At 53.1% G+C, this 13967-nt stretch overlaps 1 protein-coding gene across 21 annotated transcripts in view; it reads left to right on the top strand.

Annotated features, from left to right (window-relative positions):
* PTPRS (protein tyrosine phosphatase receptor type S) overlaps nucleotides 1–13967 on the top strand; it is a 149133-nt gene that overhangs the window by 127993 nt on the left and 7173 nt on the right. For 12 of the 21 annotated variants that reach the window (XM_042024345.1, XM_042024346.1, XM_042024347.1 and 9 more), the window contains 7 exons: nucleotides 409–521; nucleotides 2846–2893; nucleotides 6387–6484; nucleotides 8735–8858; nucleotides 11506–11681; nucleotides 12239–12358; nucleotides 12479–12633. In XM_042024345.1, coding sequence (XP_041880279.1) covers nucleotides 409–521; nucleotides 2846–2893; nucleotides 6387–6484; nucleotides 8735–8858; nucleotides 11506–11681; nucleotides 12239–12358; nucleotides 12479–12633 — 834 coding nt within the window. The remainder of the gene's footprint in view (nucleotides 1–408; nucleotides 522–2845; nucleotides 2894–6386; nucleotides 6485–8734; nucleotides 8859–11505; nucleotides 11682–12238; nucleotides 12359–12478; nucleotides 12634–13967) is intronic. The other 9 variants (XM_042024354.1, XM_042024338.1, XM_042024339.1 and 6 more) reach the window with 1 other exon arrangement.

Here is a 13967-nt window from a genome sequence, read left to right on the forward strand (position 1 = left end):
CTGCTGGCTCTGGTTCTTTCAGGCTGGAAATGGCTTGGCCAGAGTTGGAAGATTTTTGCTCTGCAGAGTTCAGTGAAGGCTGCTCTGAGGAGGGAGGGTGAGGTGGCTGCCAGTCTGTGCTGCTGCTGGGAGAAGGGGGGAAACTTCCAGGCTTACCTGAAAGCTGCTGAGGGGCTGCTGGGCCGTTGTCAATGCCTCGAACATAGCACTGGCAAACCTTCCAAACCTCGTCCCTTTTCTGATGTGTTTTATGTACTTACACCCCTGGCTGCACCTCTGATTTTCAGTGGGAGCTTTGCTTGTGCCTGAACATGAGTGGCTGAGAAAGTAGCTGAGACCACAAGGCCCAGAAGCTAAGCTGCTTTTTCTTTCTGGTCTTTTTTGTTTCTTTTTGGGTTTGTTGTGAAGCAAACGGAAGGATTCAGAGCCACGGACCAAGTGCCTCCTGAACAACGCTGAAATCGCCCCCCACCACCCCAAGGACCCCGTGGAAATGAGGCGAATCAACTTCCAGACTCCAGGTAACCGGCTGCTGACCAGCCTCTCCCGCTGGGAAGGCAGGAGTGGAGCACCTGGCCCTTCCCTGAGCCCTTCCTGCCTGCCCAGAGGCTGCTGAGGCACTGCCTGGAGACCCAGTGCTGCCCTTGGGCACAGCCAAGGAACCCCAGCCCTGTCTGTGCTGAGTGGGAATGCTGAAAGAAACCTTTGCTGGGATCCTCAGGGACCTTGCACAGGCTGTGCCCAGTGCTGGCAAGTCAGGGAGAAGGGTTTTCCTGGATTTCCAGATAAATTGGTGCATTCTGGGCTGAGCTGCAAGCGCCATGGCTGTGCCAGACACGCCAGAGCACCAGTGCTGCCCCAGCTGGGAGCTCCCAGATGGGGAGATGGAGCATGGCGGGCTGCCCAGCACCCACTGCTCCATCCACACCTGGAACTGGTGCTTTCTGGTGCCAGACCACTCCTGCTGGGAGCCAGGCCTGGCCTGTGGGCCGTGCAGGGAGGAAGGAGCTGGTTGCTTGGTGCAGATGAGGCAGCGTCTCCTCGCTTGGTGCAGATGCTGTCATGGAGTCCCAGACTGGTTTGAGTTGGGAGCACCTTAAAGCTCATCCAGTCCCACCCCCTGCCGTGGGCAGGGCACCATCCACTCTCCCAGGTTTCTCCAAGCTTTGTCCAGCCTGGCCCTGGGCACTGCCGGGGCTGGGCCAGCCTGTCCCTGCAGCGCTGAGCTCCGGGCAGAGGCTCCGTGCACGCTCCCTCCTGCACACACGTGTGCCCATGTCCATGCATGTCCCACTGCCTGCATGGCACCTCTGCAGCCACCACTGACACGCCCGGCACGTCCTCACACAGACGGACACGTGGCCATGCTGACCCAGTGTCTGTCCATGCCTCTGCCTCCAAGTTCTTGGTGCTTGAGGATTTGGAAGGGAATTTATTGTGCTTTTTGGGGGCTGGCTGTTGTTTTCAGTTTGTTTGTATTTTTTTTGCTGTTTTGTGCTCGTTAGTTATGTTTCTGTAGCTCCTGTTTCCCCTTCCCATCCCAGTCCTGTCCTTAGCATTGTCGAGTTTCCTTAGGGTGACGCTGGCAATAGGGACCCAGAGGGCAGGGATTTGTAGGGAAGCACGAGGCAGCGCTGAGCTGAGGGGCTCTTATCAAAATGAGTTCGGAACCAGCCGTGGGGATCAGCCCAAGCTTGGGAACGATGCTCAGCTGAGGGATGGCAGCGGGTTCGCTCCGTCCTGCAGGGGCAGCAGTTCAGCACAGGTAGGTCCCTAAATCACCTCTTACTGCTGCTCTTGCAGGAGGGTCTGAGGGTGTTTGAGATCTTTTGAGTGCTCCCAGCTGCAGCTCAGCAGCAGCTTGCCCTTGTCTGGGTGCTTCCTTTGGGAGCGTTCCTGTGAGTGCTCCAGGTGGAGAGAGATGGCAGACCCAAGAGGAGGAGCTGCACTCCCTCAGATGAAAAAGCTGTGCTGAGATAAAAATAAAAGACTTGGGTCTTCCAGCTTGGTCTTGGTGCCAAGAAGCAGCTGGAAGTGCTGGTTCATGTGTTTCCCTGAGTGGGAATTTCTGTGTCCCACAGGACAGCAGAGTCAGCTGAGGGTGCTTCCATCAGGTAACAGGATCGATGGATGAGGGAGTCAGTCTTCTGTTGACCCCACTGCTTTGGTCATGCTGTACCTCTGAATTCTGGCTCTGAGAGGCTTGTAAAAGGTAGCTGAGACATCAAAACCTGCATTAAGGCTCTGCAGATTCCAAAAGACACTGGCTGTGTCTGGTCTGGCTTTAGGAAGATGCTGCCCTTTCCTTTCCAAGTTTATCTGGCCAGAGCTGACCTACCTAGTGTTACTCTGCTCTGTAATTTGTGAAGCACTAAAAGGTTTTGAAGGATTTGGGGGAGTTGATCACCTGCCTCCCAGAGAATTTTGGAAATATTGGGTGAAAATGGAAATGGATGGAAAAATGAGCTTGGAGTGTGTTGGCAGTGATGGAGAGGCTGTGGTGCAGTTTGCAGGGGAAGACTCCACAGGTGCCCTCTGAGCTAAAGGCATTTAAATTCACTATATTGTGGTTCAGAAGGGGCCTGTAGGCTCTTCTGCAGACAGGTGACCCCAGGTAGAATCTCTGTCGTGTCTCCAGCAGTGAAACAGAGGAGGGACATGGGAATGGGAATGTGCAGCTCAGAGAGGGGAAAGCATAGCACATCTTAGATATCCTATCCTAATCAGCACAAAAATACCTTTCTTTTCCTCTTTAGATTTATGTTGGTTTTTGGTTTTTTTTATTAGCATGAAATTTTTACAAAAGTGTATCTTTTATTTATTTATTTTTTACTGTTTTCTGCAGATTCTGGTCTGAGCAGCCCTCTCAGTGACCCTGAGTTTGACTTGGAAAGTTAGTTCCTGTGTGTTTTTGTTCCTGTTGGTTTCATTTTTCCCCCCATTATTATTTTCCTCTTCTGTCACTTTCCTTTCCAATTCTTGTTCCGTTCCTGTTACTATTTTTTGATTTTCTGCCGAACTCTCCGTATTCCTGCGGTGTTTGCCCATCTCATCCCTTTTCTGTGCCATCTGTTTGTCTGAACTGCACTTCCAGTTTTACAGTATCCCGTTAGAGGCCTTCGGAGGACACAGGGGCAGGTCAGAGCCCGGGGAGCACCTGGGCCCCGTCCATCCCTCGGTGCCTCCCGCTGTCCCAGGAGGATCCAGGGCTGCCTTTACCCCCTTGTGGAAGATGTTCCATCGCTGGTGTTGGCTCAGTGTCCTCGGTGTCCCCTGTACTCGTGCACTGGTGTCACTGGGGGTTGTGTTTTGGTGTTTGCAACGCAGGGAAAGAGAAACGGGAGCTGCAGCTGCTGATCCCCCCTCTGAAAGAGCCACACGGGCGCCTTTTCATTCGGAGGGGAAAGGGCCATTCCCCATCTGTGGCAGGTGCCCATTCCTTGGCACTGAGCTGTTCCAGGAGCACAAAGACCAGAGGCCACCCCAGGGGCCTGTGCCCCCGGGTTTCACAGGAGTGCCTCCAGCCACGGTGGTTTTGCAGGATAAATGGGCTCTGGCCCATGGAGCAGATGTTAGGGTGACGTTTCTGGCGAGTTGGCTGGTGCACAGAGAATCAAGTCTTTTGTGATAAGATTAGAGAGATTCAAGTGATTGAAATGTTAGATGAGACTGGCTCAAAAAGATTTCATCCCATTAGGAGCCAAGATCCCAGCCTTGCTGGATGGTTTGGGCTTGGATTTTTTTTAATACTGGGCAGGGAAGTATGTGAGGTTTCAGCTGACAAATATGAAGAGTCACAGATGCTGCTTGTGCTCAGAGATGCGAGGGCTGGGATATTTCCCTGAATAGTTCAACCCAAATATTGCTCTCTTTGGTATGGAATATGTCACAATTGTCCCAGTCCACTGCCACCTCCCCTCAACCCCCTCATTGTAACAGAGGGGTTGTGGGTATTTTCCTGGCTGAACTCAGCCCTTCATACCCCAAAATGGGTTCTTGAATTAAATCAGGGAAGAGCAGCTGCTCAGCTGAGCAGCTCAATGCCGCTCCTGCCTCGTTTCATAGCAAACTCCTGGATCCTATTGGAAACCCCATGCATTTGGCATTTTGACCAGGGAAGTGTTTATTGCTGCAGAGGTTCTTTTATTCCAAAGAGCCCTAGAAATTGATCCCACAAGGAGTTTCTGTCCTTAACAGCAGCAGAACAAGGCGAGTTCCATGTGCTCCCGGCCAGGTTCTGTGCAGGGAGGGTTGGAGGGGAAGCAGGATGACCCCCAGCCAAGGGCAGAGCTGCTGGTCGCACTCTAGATCTTTTCTGGAGCTTTTATGCAGCAAATGTGTGAAACTCCTTCAAGGGGAATGTGACTCCTCATTCCAGAGTGTCACTGTGGGCCTTTCCCACTGGCTCAGAGATTGTCGCACGTGTTGCTCCATGACTTCTGAGCCAAGGAGAACCTGGGGGTTTTCTTGCTTGTTATTACTGGGGTTTTGGATTGTTTATTTTCTCCTTTTAACCTGCAAGTCCATCGAGTGTTGGTGGTGTTAAGCTGGTTTGGTCTGATCTGGAGCATCTCAGCCCAGCTGGCCTCCCCATCCCACACTGAGAGGACCAGCTCCTCCCAACAGCCCCAGTCTGCATCTGGTGCTGGGGTGGACGGCAGCCACCCTCCATCTAGGAGGAGAAATAATCCTTCTCCAGGTGTGCTGGGACAGGACAACAAGAGATTAAATCAGAGTTTCTCCTCCATGAGCCAAGAGAGGCTTCCTGCCTTGATCCCAGCAGACTGGAGTGGAGCCAGCACAGCCTCCAGGATAGTTCAGGGTTATTTTTATGAGCTTTTTTGGTGTATTTTCTCTCTTCTTCTATTTTCAGCCGTATTTCCTTGTGCTGAAAATAGATGTGTGGTGAGCTTAGGAGAAACCTGTCCAGGTATGGCAGACTCGTCCCGTGCCCAGACCTGGGGGAAGCAGCACCTCTCCCAAATCACTGTAAAACTGAGGATGTCATGCTTGCTTTGCCATCTCTGTGCTGAGTTTTCAGAGTATCTGACCATGCTGCTGCCACGCCACTGCTTTGTCACCCACCAACACCCACGGGGCTCGAAATTCTCCCTGGCTTCCATCTCTTCTCCACTCCTGTCCTTCTCATCGGGGGCACTGCCCAGAGCTTCTCGGAATGCTGCTCTCCAGGCCTCTGGAGAGGCTGGCAGACAGCATGGGAAGCCTTTGAAAAAACATAATCCGATGCAGATGAGCAAAGCACGGAGCGCTTTTCTGCCTGGGTTGGTAGTGTAGCCACTGAGGGACTGTAGGAAGGGAAGGGTCCCTGCTCTTCCCAGAGCTCCAGCTGCCCCTTTCAGAGCAGGATGTGCAAATCCCAGGCTGAGAACTGAGTCAGCCATGGCTGCTCACCCTGGTGGTGGCTGAGATGTGCCCCAGTTGGACCAGTCTGAGCCGGTGGGACCTCCCAGTATGGCTCCAGTGAGCTCCCTGGCAGCTCTGGCTGCCTCAGCACCAGCACGCCAAAGTGCTGGTGGGGATTGCAGGGGCAGCAGCTGAACCAGCTCAGGGGCATCAGAGCCTGCAGCAAATTGTTCCAATCCCCCTGCCTGTCCTTCCCAAAAGGTGACACCATTCCCAGCAGAGCCTGGATGGGGCTGGTGCAGCCCAACCCACGGTGGGAGGGAGGGAGGGCTGTGCTGTAGAAGGAACCAGCCATGAGTGGGAAGAGGAGCCAGCCGGGTGTTTCCAGGCCTGGCTGCACTCTGGGAATGGTGCAGGTCAGAGCTCAGTGTCCATGAGCAGACCTTCAGAACCGATGTTGTGCAAAGGACAACCCAGAGAATCCTTGAGGTCGGAAAAGACCTTAAAGATCATCAAGTCCAGTTCCTGAAAAGCCTCCCCTGCTTCCCCACATCTGCATATTCCCATCCCCTGCCCACATCACCATGGTTGGCTGGATCCTGCCCTTGCCTCCCTTTCTGTTGGAGCTGGTTCCTGATCCCGGCGGGTGCTGTGCCATTTGCTGCGTAGGTTCCTCTGGCAGCGTTTGCTCATTCCAAGTCCACTTTGGAATCGCTAACACGCATCTGCTCTTCGGATTTTCCTTTTTGTTTTGCTCTGATTTCCACATTGAAAATGGGGCCATCACGGGAACACTCTCATTTTACTGTTATTTTTTTTAATTTCCTTGATTTTTATTTTTTACTCCCAAGGACACAATTTCGAGCCCTGAATTCTTCTCTTCTAACCTCCCTACTTTCATTGCAGATCTTACATTGTAATTTATTTTCTTTTCTTGTTCCTTCTTTCTTATAAAATGCGCAACGGTTGTGAATTTTAGTTATTATTAAATGAGATTCTTTTCCTGCTGTCTTGTCTTTTAGGTATGCTCAGCCACCCGCCCATCCCTGTTTCCGAGCTGGCTGAACACACAGAGCATCTCAAAGCTAATGATAACCTGAAATTATCCCAAGAATATGAGGTATGAGCAAGAGTGAGTGCTGTGCATGGGTTTGCAGAGCCAGGAATTAGGGAATTCAGACAGGCCTTCATCCAAATAAACAGCTTTGTTTTAAAGATCTGGTTAGCTGAAATTTAAAAGCTATTTATGTATTGGAAATTTAAGTACTTGCTGAGCACTTTGCTGGGTTCAATTCCAGCTCATAAGAACACAGAGGTTGGTCCATGAGCTGCTCCTGTCCGGTCAGCAGAGGCTGAGCTCCCTCAGAGAAGGGGGATGCAGTCCTGGAAGGTGACTGCTGGATGGGATGGGAGCTGTCCTTGGGGTACCTGTGTCTTGCTGCAGGACAGGGAGGGGACCAAAACAAGGACTGTGACACCCAGTTTATACAGCTGAGGTTGAGTGAGATGAGCAGGGAGTCCTCCACAACTGATGCCATCAGCAGCCATGGAGCTAAAGATTTGTACTTCCTTGTACATGTCATGTCTGAGGGGTTTGTGCACGTTTTCCCTGCCCTGGTAATGTTTGATTACCCAATCCCAGACTGGGCTGGAGCCCATCCAGTGCCACCCCTGCCATGGCAGGGACACCTCCCACTGTCCCAGGCTGCTCCCAGCCCCAATGTCCAGCCTGGCCTTGGGCACTGCCAGGGATCCAGGGGCAGCCCCAGCTGCTCTGGGCACCCTGTGCCAGGGCCTGCCCTCCCTCCCAGGGAGACATTTCTTCCTAATATCCAATCTGAAACCTCTTCCAGTTTAAAGCCCCTTATCCTATCACTCCATGCCCTTGTAAAAAGCCTCTCTCCACTCTTGGTTTTGTTGTCGAAAGACATCAAATGCCCTGGTATTTTTAGCCTAATAACGAGTCTAGACTGCCTCGGTCTGTTTGCAGGCAGGGAGTGAGTGGATGTTTTCCAAACAAAGGGATGCTTTCTCCCTGTCCCGACTCCCGGATATCACCGGGAGCGGCTCCGCGCTGGCGGCTCCGCACCCGGAGCGGGGGTCACGTCTTGGAGAAGGCGCATTTTGCTCTGCCGGGGTCCCTCCTCCCACGCTGGGGCACGGGGGCAGCAGCAGCCCGTTCATGTGCTCCATCCAGATTCCAGAGGCTGATTTGCATAATGCCATATCCCGAGTGCCCTGGCTCCGTGCCAGCCCAACCTCCTCCAGTGGGAGAGCCAGAGCTGAACAAACATCGCTAATGAAGTGAAGGCGAGGCATGATTAGAGGGATGGAGAGCAAACAGACACATTACAATAGTATAAATACCCATTAGTTAGGAATTCTCTGCAGCCAGAGTGCAGGAGCACAGTTTTATCAGCTGGTTTTGCACCACGCTGTGCCCGCGGAGCTCCAGGGTGGGCACAGGCAGGGAGGGCAGCGGGGCCGGGCAAGGGCCAGCTCAGAGGGGTGGATTTGGGATCTGGGACCCTGTCCCCAAAGCGTGGTGGGGAGAGGGAGAGCAAGCAGCAGGAAACAGCTCGGCACATTCCTGCCAAGCCTCCAATTGAGGCAAACCCCAAGGGCTCTGCAAAATGATGAAGGAATTAAGCCCTTGTTTTATTTAATTCTCTGGCAGAGGATTTAGAGGTAAACGTAATTAACCTAATTTCCATATCTGGGACAGCTGGACTTTAGAGAGGAAAAAAACCCGACCACCAAACCTGGCATAAATCACTAGGACAGGCAGCGGGGCTTTTTCTCTCCTGTGCATTTCATTGTTTATTCCTTCATCCCTTCTGGGAAAAATCCATGTTGATTGAGTGTCCTAAGGCCAGGGTCCTTACCCCTGTTTTGTGCTAGGGGATGCACTCCTGGCCCTGCCAGGCTCCCGTGGGGCTTCGTCCCCATTTGCACTGGGAAACTTTTGGTGCTGAGTCCTTGTGGTCCCAAGCAAAGCTGTTCCTGCTCCACACAGAGCAGCCCAGTCCCTTCCTGCTGCCCATGAATAGCTTTTAATCATAGAGTCACAGAATGGTGACTTCTTTAGGGTCAGAAGGGACCCTAAAGCCCATCTCATGCCACCCCCTGCCATGGGCAGGGACACCTTCCACTGTCCCGGGTTGCTCTGAGCCCCATCCAGCCTGGCCTTGGGCACTTCAGGGATGGGGCAGCACACACGGTCATAAACCAGCAAAGCTGGGTTCTTGTGGGATGCACACGGCGATTGCTGCGCTCCTCAGCGAGACCTGCAGAGCCACGTGGAACAAGTGCTCAGACTGGATTTGCTGCTTTTCTCCTCACTGACTCTCCCGTTTCCTGACCCCTGCAGTCCATTGACCCCGGGCAGCAGTTCACCTGGGAGCACTCCAACCTGGAAGTGAACAAGCCCAAGAACCGCTACGCGAACGTGATCGCCTACGACCACTCCCGGGTCATCCTGCTGCCCATCGAAGGTACGGGGCATCCCCGCTCCTCTGGGCAGTGCTGGGGTGGAGTTCCTGCAGGGAACGCGTTGCACACGCTTTTCTCTCATCTCTATTTATATTCTTCTCTTAACGTCTCCCTGGGAGTTTGGCAAGCAGGAGATACCTCTGTAAACCAGGCATTTGTTAAATTCTGGTGACTGACATATTCCCCTGGAGCTGCAATCCCTCATTTGAAGGGCTGGTTTATCAAGAAACTGCCTTCCCTTTGCTTGGAGATGCCTGTTTGATACCTCTCTGACTAACAGGAAGAATTCAGACCACGTAGGGCTTTAGAGGGAGCAGCAACGGGGCGGCCGGGAACGCGGAGCGGGGCTGCACAGGGAGGAATGCGAAGCGAGCACAGGGCTGGTTGTACCAATGTGAGAGGCAGCAGCCGCAGAGATGTGGCCGCTGAGTTGCACAGGCATAAAAATCACTTGATAGCAGCTCCTGCTGCAGCCCTGGCCCCTAAAAGGCTCAGGATAAGAAGGGGTTAGTGTGAGCCTGACGGGTCATAAATTGTTTCCTGAGCTGCTTATGTGAGCGATGGTGCAGTCAGAAAATTTACATTAAATTTCACAACTCGTGGCTCTTGACAGAGCTGCTCCAGTGCACGCCAGGATAAGAGGGGCTTGAGATGGAGTTGAACAGGGCACCTGCTTGGGTTGCTGCTGCCGAGATAATATTGGAGTTTCATGGGCTCAGGATGTGGCTGTGCCGGGTGGATAAAGCATTCAAGGCCAGTCTTGCGTTGCCAAGAGCTGATCATCAGAGCAGAGAGGATGTGGGATGTCCTGGTAACTGCCTGGTGAATGCAGAGGTTAATTCAGAAGCCTTTGAGACCAGGGAATTGCTAAAATAATCTCCCTGTGCCACAGTAGCTCCGAGGGGCGCGGGGAATGGGGAGAGCTGAGGCAGCAGCAGAGAGTGGTGATTTGCCAAAAAACTGCACAAATCTGGATTGCTCTGGTCTGCTATTAGAGGGCTTTCAATGTTTCTCCTTGTGAAGCTGGCTGTGTTCTGCCTTGGTTTAATTCCGAGATTAATATTGTATGAGCCAAGGAAAGCAGAGACTTTAAAAAGTTGCTTTGTCGTTCAAGGGAAAGGAGAAGAGCACAAGTGTGGGAGTGAAGGACACTTGGGCTGGTCTTGGATCTGGGGCTGGATGCAGGCAGCAGTCCCAGCTCTACCCAGGGCTCCATGAGGGACCAACAGTGCAAGGATGATGGGCCAAGGCTGAATTTTCAAGCATCTGAGAGGTTCTGACACGTCTTGGCTGTTGTGCCCCTTCCTACCAGGCTCTATTTTATGCTCAGGGCTGGAGGATGAAAGGAGCTGGAGAAATTAGTTTTGTTGCTTTCTCTTTGTTTTAAATCTGGATTTGTCAAGGCTGCAGATTGTCACTGGCTGCTTGGTCAGGAAGAAGTAGTGGCTTTAATTCTGTGACTTCTCTGAAGCTGGGCCTGTCACACAGCAAAACATTGCAGGAGCTCATGGCCACCATTTCAGATGACAGAGTGGACCCCAGGGGGCTGGAGAGGAGATTAATTCTGGAAGCTCAGCCTTGATCACGCTCCTGCCGTTACAGCCACATTCTCTGCCTCCTGAAATTTCAGACTGGGAAGGAGCAGGGGTAGGGAACCCTCCAGAAATTTAATCAAAAGCCATTTCTTCAGAAGCTGAAGTTCCTGAGTGCCCTTGAGGACGGGCAGGCGGCTCTGGGCTCGCCCCTCGCCAGCAGCAGCAGCCCCAGTTGCTGCAGCCCAGTTCCCCACTGCTGCTGCTCCCCACCCTCGGCTCCCTGGGAGACAGGAGGACTCTGCACCGAGTTAATCGTGGGTTTGCAGATCCTGCCAGCCTTGCCAGGCGCTCGGCTGTACTCGGGAACAGCCAAACCACCCCGGAGTGCGGCTGCTCTGTGCCAGGCGCCGGCTCTCTGGAGCTGAACCTGGGCAGCACCGCGTGCCAGGGGCCATTTTAACTCCAGAGCAGCTTTCTCGTGCCATGTCCCAATCAACCTCTTCACTCTGGCAGTGCCTCCTGCTCATCCCAAACCCTCAAGCAGGGACCCAGGCAAGCAGCTGGAACTCAATAGCCTGTAACTCATGCAAGTTTAAAAAAAAAAACCACTCTTAAAATGACAGGAGGCAATTTACAGTGAGTCAAAGCCTGTGATTTCAAAGCCTTCATTGGCTCAGTCAAGCTTGGTTTTATTCTTTACTCTGTCCAGCTGTAGCTCAATGCCTGGGATTCGACTATGGGCCACACAGTCATTTGCTGCCTGGGCTTGGGGTGGGCTGGGACAAGGACTCAGGTCTGTCCTACTGGACACTGGTGCAGCAGGTGCCCTGGGCCAGGGCTTTGCTCCTGTTTAACATGAGTGCAAACACCATGGTTTCAAGGCTTGATATTCGGTCTCTTGAATATCTTTTGCAAGGAGTTACTGTCTCCCTGCAATGCCGGAGCTTGAGCTGGGAAAACCTTGCCAAGTGCCTGTGTGATTCTGACCCACCAAGCCACAAAGGCTCTGGTGTTTCTGCCGGGGACTTCTAACAGCATCCCTGCAAAAATCTCCTCATGCTTCCAGCTGTGTGAAGTCCTGTGCAATTCTCTGATTTTTGCTGATTTGACACAGGAATTGTGGGCAGTGATTACATCAACGCCAACTACATCGATGGGTACCGGAAGCAGAACGCCTACATTGCCACCCAGGGGCCTCTGCCAGAGACCTTCGGGGACTTCTGGAGGATGGTGTGGGAGCAGCGCTCAGCCACCATTGTTATGATGACTAAGCTGGAGGAGAAATCACGGGTAAGATGCGTGAGAGAGATGACTGGTTAGTCATAATCCAGGGGGATTGGAGGGGAGGGTTGGGGAAACAGCAAAACCCCTTGATGTGCAGCCAGTGGGGGATTTCTGCCTGCTCTGACAGCACCCTGAAAGTTCAGTGATTCATTGCTTTTAAAAAAACAAGCCATTCACCCTGGAAAGCTGCAGCCTCCTTGGCAACTCCAGGAGAAGAGGCTGCTGGATCCCACTGCATGTCTGTCTTGGAGTTAATCATGTGGCAAGTTTCATACTCAGTTCTCTTGTTTAACAAGCCCCAGTACATTCCCTCTAATCTTCAGGATCATTCCAGTCTGTTGTCTTTGGGATTGATGTGTCATCAAAGCCTGTGCTTAGTCAGTAGGAGCTTTGTCTGATGGGTCTGTCCCTGTCCTGGTGCTCTGACAGGTGCAAGACACTTCTTGCACCTCTCCTTGCCTTTGCCGCCTGCCCAGCTTCACTGGTAGCAAGGCAGTTTGGGAATGAGCTTCCCACCACTGAAGGGTTTGTCCCAGCACTGAGCCATCCCTCCTGTCTTGCAGATAAAGTGTGACCAGTACTGGCCAGGCCGAGGCACGGACACCTACGGAATGATCCAAGTGACGCTGCTGGACACCATTGAACTGGCCACGTTCTGCGTCCGAACGTTCTCCCTTCACAAGGTGAGCTGGCTCCTGCTCCCGTTTTCCCTGGAGATGGGCTGTGGCACACCCTGCACACACAGCACAGGCAGCTTTGGGGCGCTGGTGCCCCCCTGACCCTGGCGCTCCCTTGTCCTGCAGAACGGCTCCAGTGAGAAGCGCGAGGTGCGGCAGTTCCAGTTCACAGCGTGGCCTGACCACGGCGTGCCCGAGTACCCCACCCCGTTCCTGGCCTTCCTGAGACGGGTGAAAACCTGCAACCCCCCGGATGCTGGTCCCATCGTGGTGCACTGCAGGTACAGCTTCCCCTCCCCTGGCATGGGGACACCTGCGAGGGAGGCGGAAGTTCAGGAGGGTGTGGATTTACCTGGGAGACAGGGATGGCTCTTAGGTGGATTCCCAGGCAGCATCTGAGAAGGAAACTTGAGGATTCCATTGACCACAGCATTTTCTGAGATGATGAGGGGTGTAATTTGTACCAAATCCCTCAGATCAAGGGTTCCAGACCAGGCTGGACAGGGCTTGGAGCAACCTGGTCTAGTGGAAGGTGTCCCTGCCCGTGGCAGGGGGTGGGGCTGGATGAGCTTTAGGGTCCCTTTGGAACCAAACCATTCTGAGATTTGATGATCTTGTTAAGCAATGGGAAGTGCCTGGTGCTGTACCAGTGTCTGGTTCTGGGTGGTGGAATTGTCTCTGGTCACAGTGAGAAAGGAGGATCAGGTGCGACCTTGGAGAGTGTTTGGGGTGTTTGGGAGGCAGAGCTGCCTCAGCTGCCCAAGGCAGAGCTGACAGTGACTGACAGAGGGTTTCTGAGTGCTGCAGCCTTTCTGATAATGCCAAGCTGAAGCCAGGTAACATTCCCTAATTCAGTTCACAACCCAGTGAGGAATCTTTGAAGTCTCAGTGCAGATAAATCCCTGTGTTCCTCAGGAGGGTGTGGAGGAGCTTGTGGGTTCCTGGGCACTGGGGGAAGATCTGAGTTGTACAGGCTGCTGGGGAAGCTAATCCTGCCTCTGCTGGAGGATGCCATTTTAACAGTCTTTGTGAGCAGGCAACTTATCACTATCCTTGCACATGGCAATTATTGTGCACCTCAGAAAATGAATAAAGAGCTGTCAGCTCACAACCAGCTCCCAGATCAGCTGCTAAATTCTTGCCAGAGCTCCAGTCACCTGCTTGGTTCAGGTGTTAGGGAGTCTAATTAACAGAGATCAAGGGGGCTCAATGAAAAAAGGGACAGCACTGGAATGGTGAAAGGAAACCCTTTATTAGCAGTGGCACAAGAGAGCACAGAGCCCCGCTGAGGCGTAAATGCCATTACACACAGGTCTGATGTCACCTCGCTGCACAAAAACATTGAGGGAGAGAGGTGACGCACGTTACTCGTTACAACATCAGTGGCTTTTCAGCTGCTGAGATCGGAGAGATTAAACAGGCTTTTTCAGCCTTCAGATCGTGCCAGCCCTTTGCTGGAGCCTTGGGCTGCCACAGCTGTGCCCGGCCTGGGGTGTCACAGCGGAGGGGACAGGGGACAGAGCAGTGTGGAGGGGACAGGGGACACAGCGGTGTGGAGGGGACAGAGAACAGGGGACACAGTGGTGTGGAGGGGACAGGGGACAGAGCGGTGTGG

Source organism: Corvus kubaryi, unplaced genomic scaffold (genome assembly GCF_017639235.1).
Source record: "Corvus kubaryi isolate FWS band 111438036 unplaced genomic scaffold, C.kubaryi_AGA036_p1.0 37262, whole genome shotgun sequence".
NCBI lineage: Eukaryota > Metazoa > Chordata > Aves > Passeriformes > Corvidae > Corvus > Corvus kubaryi.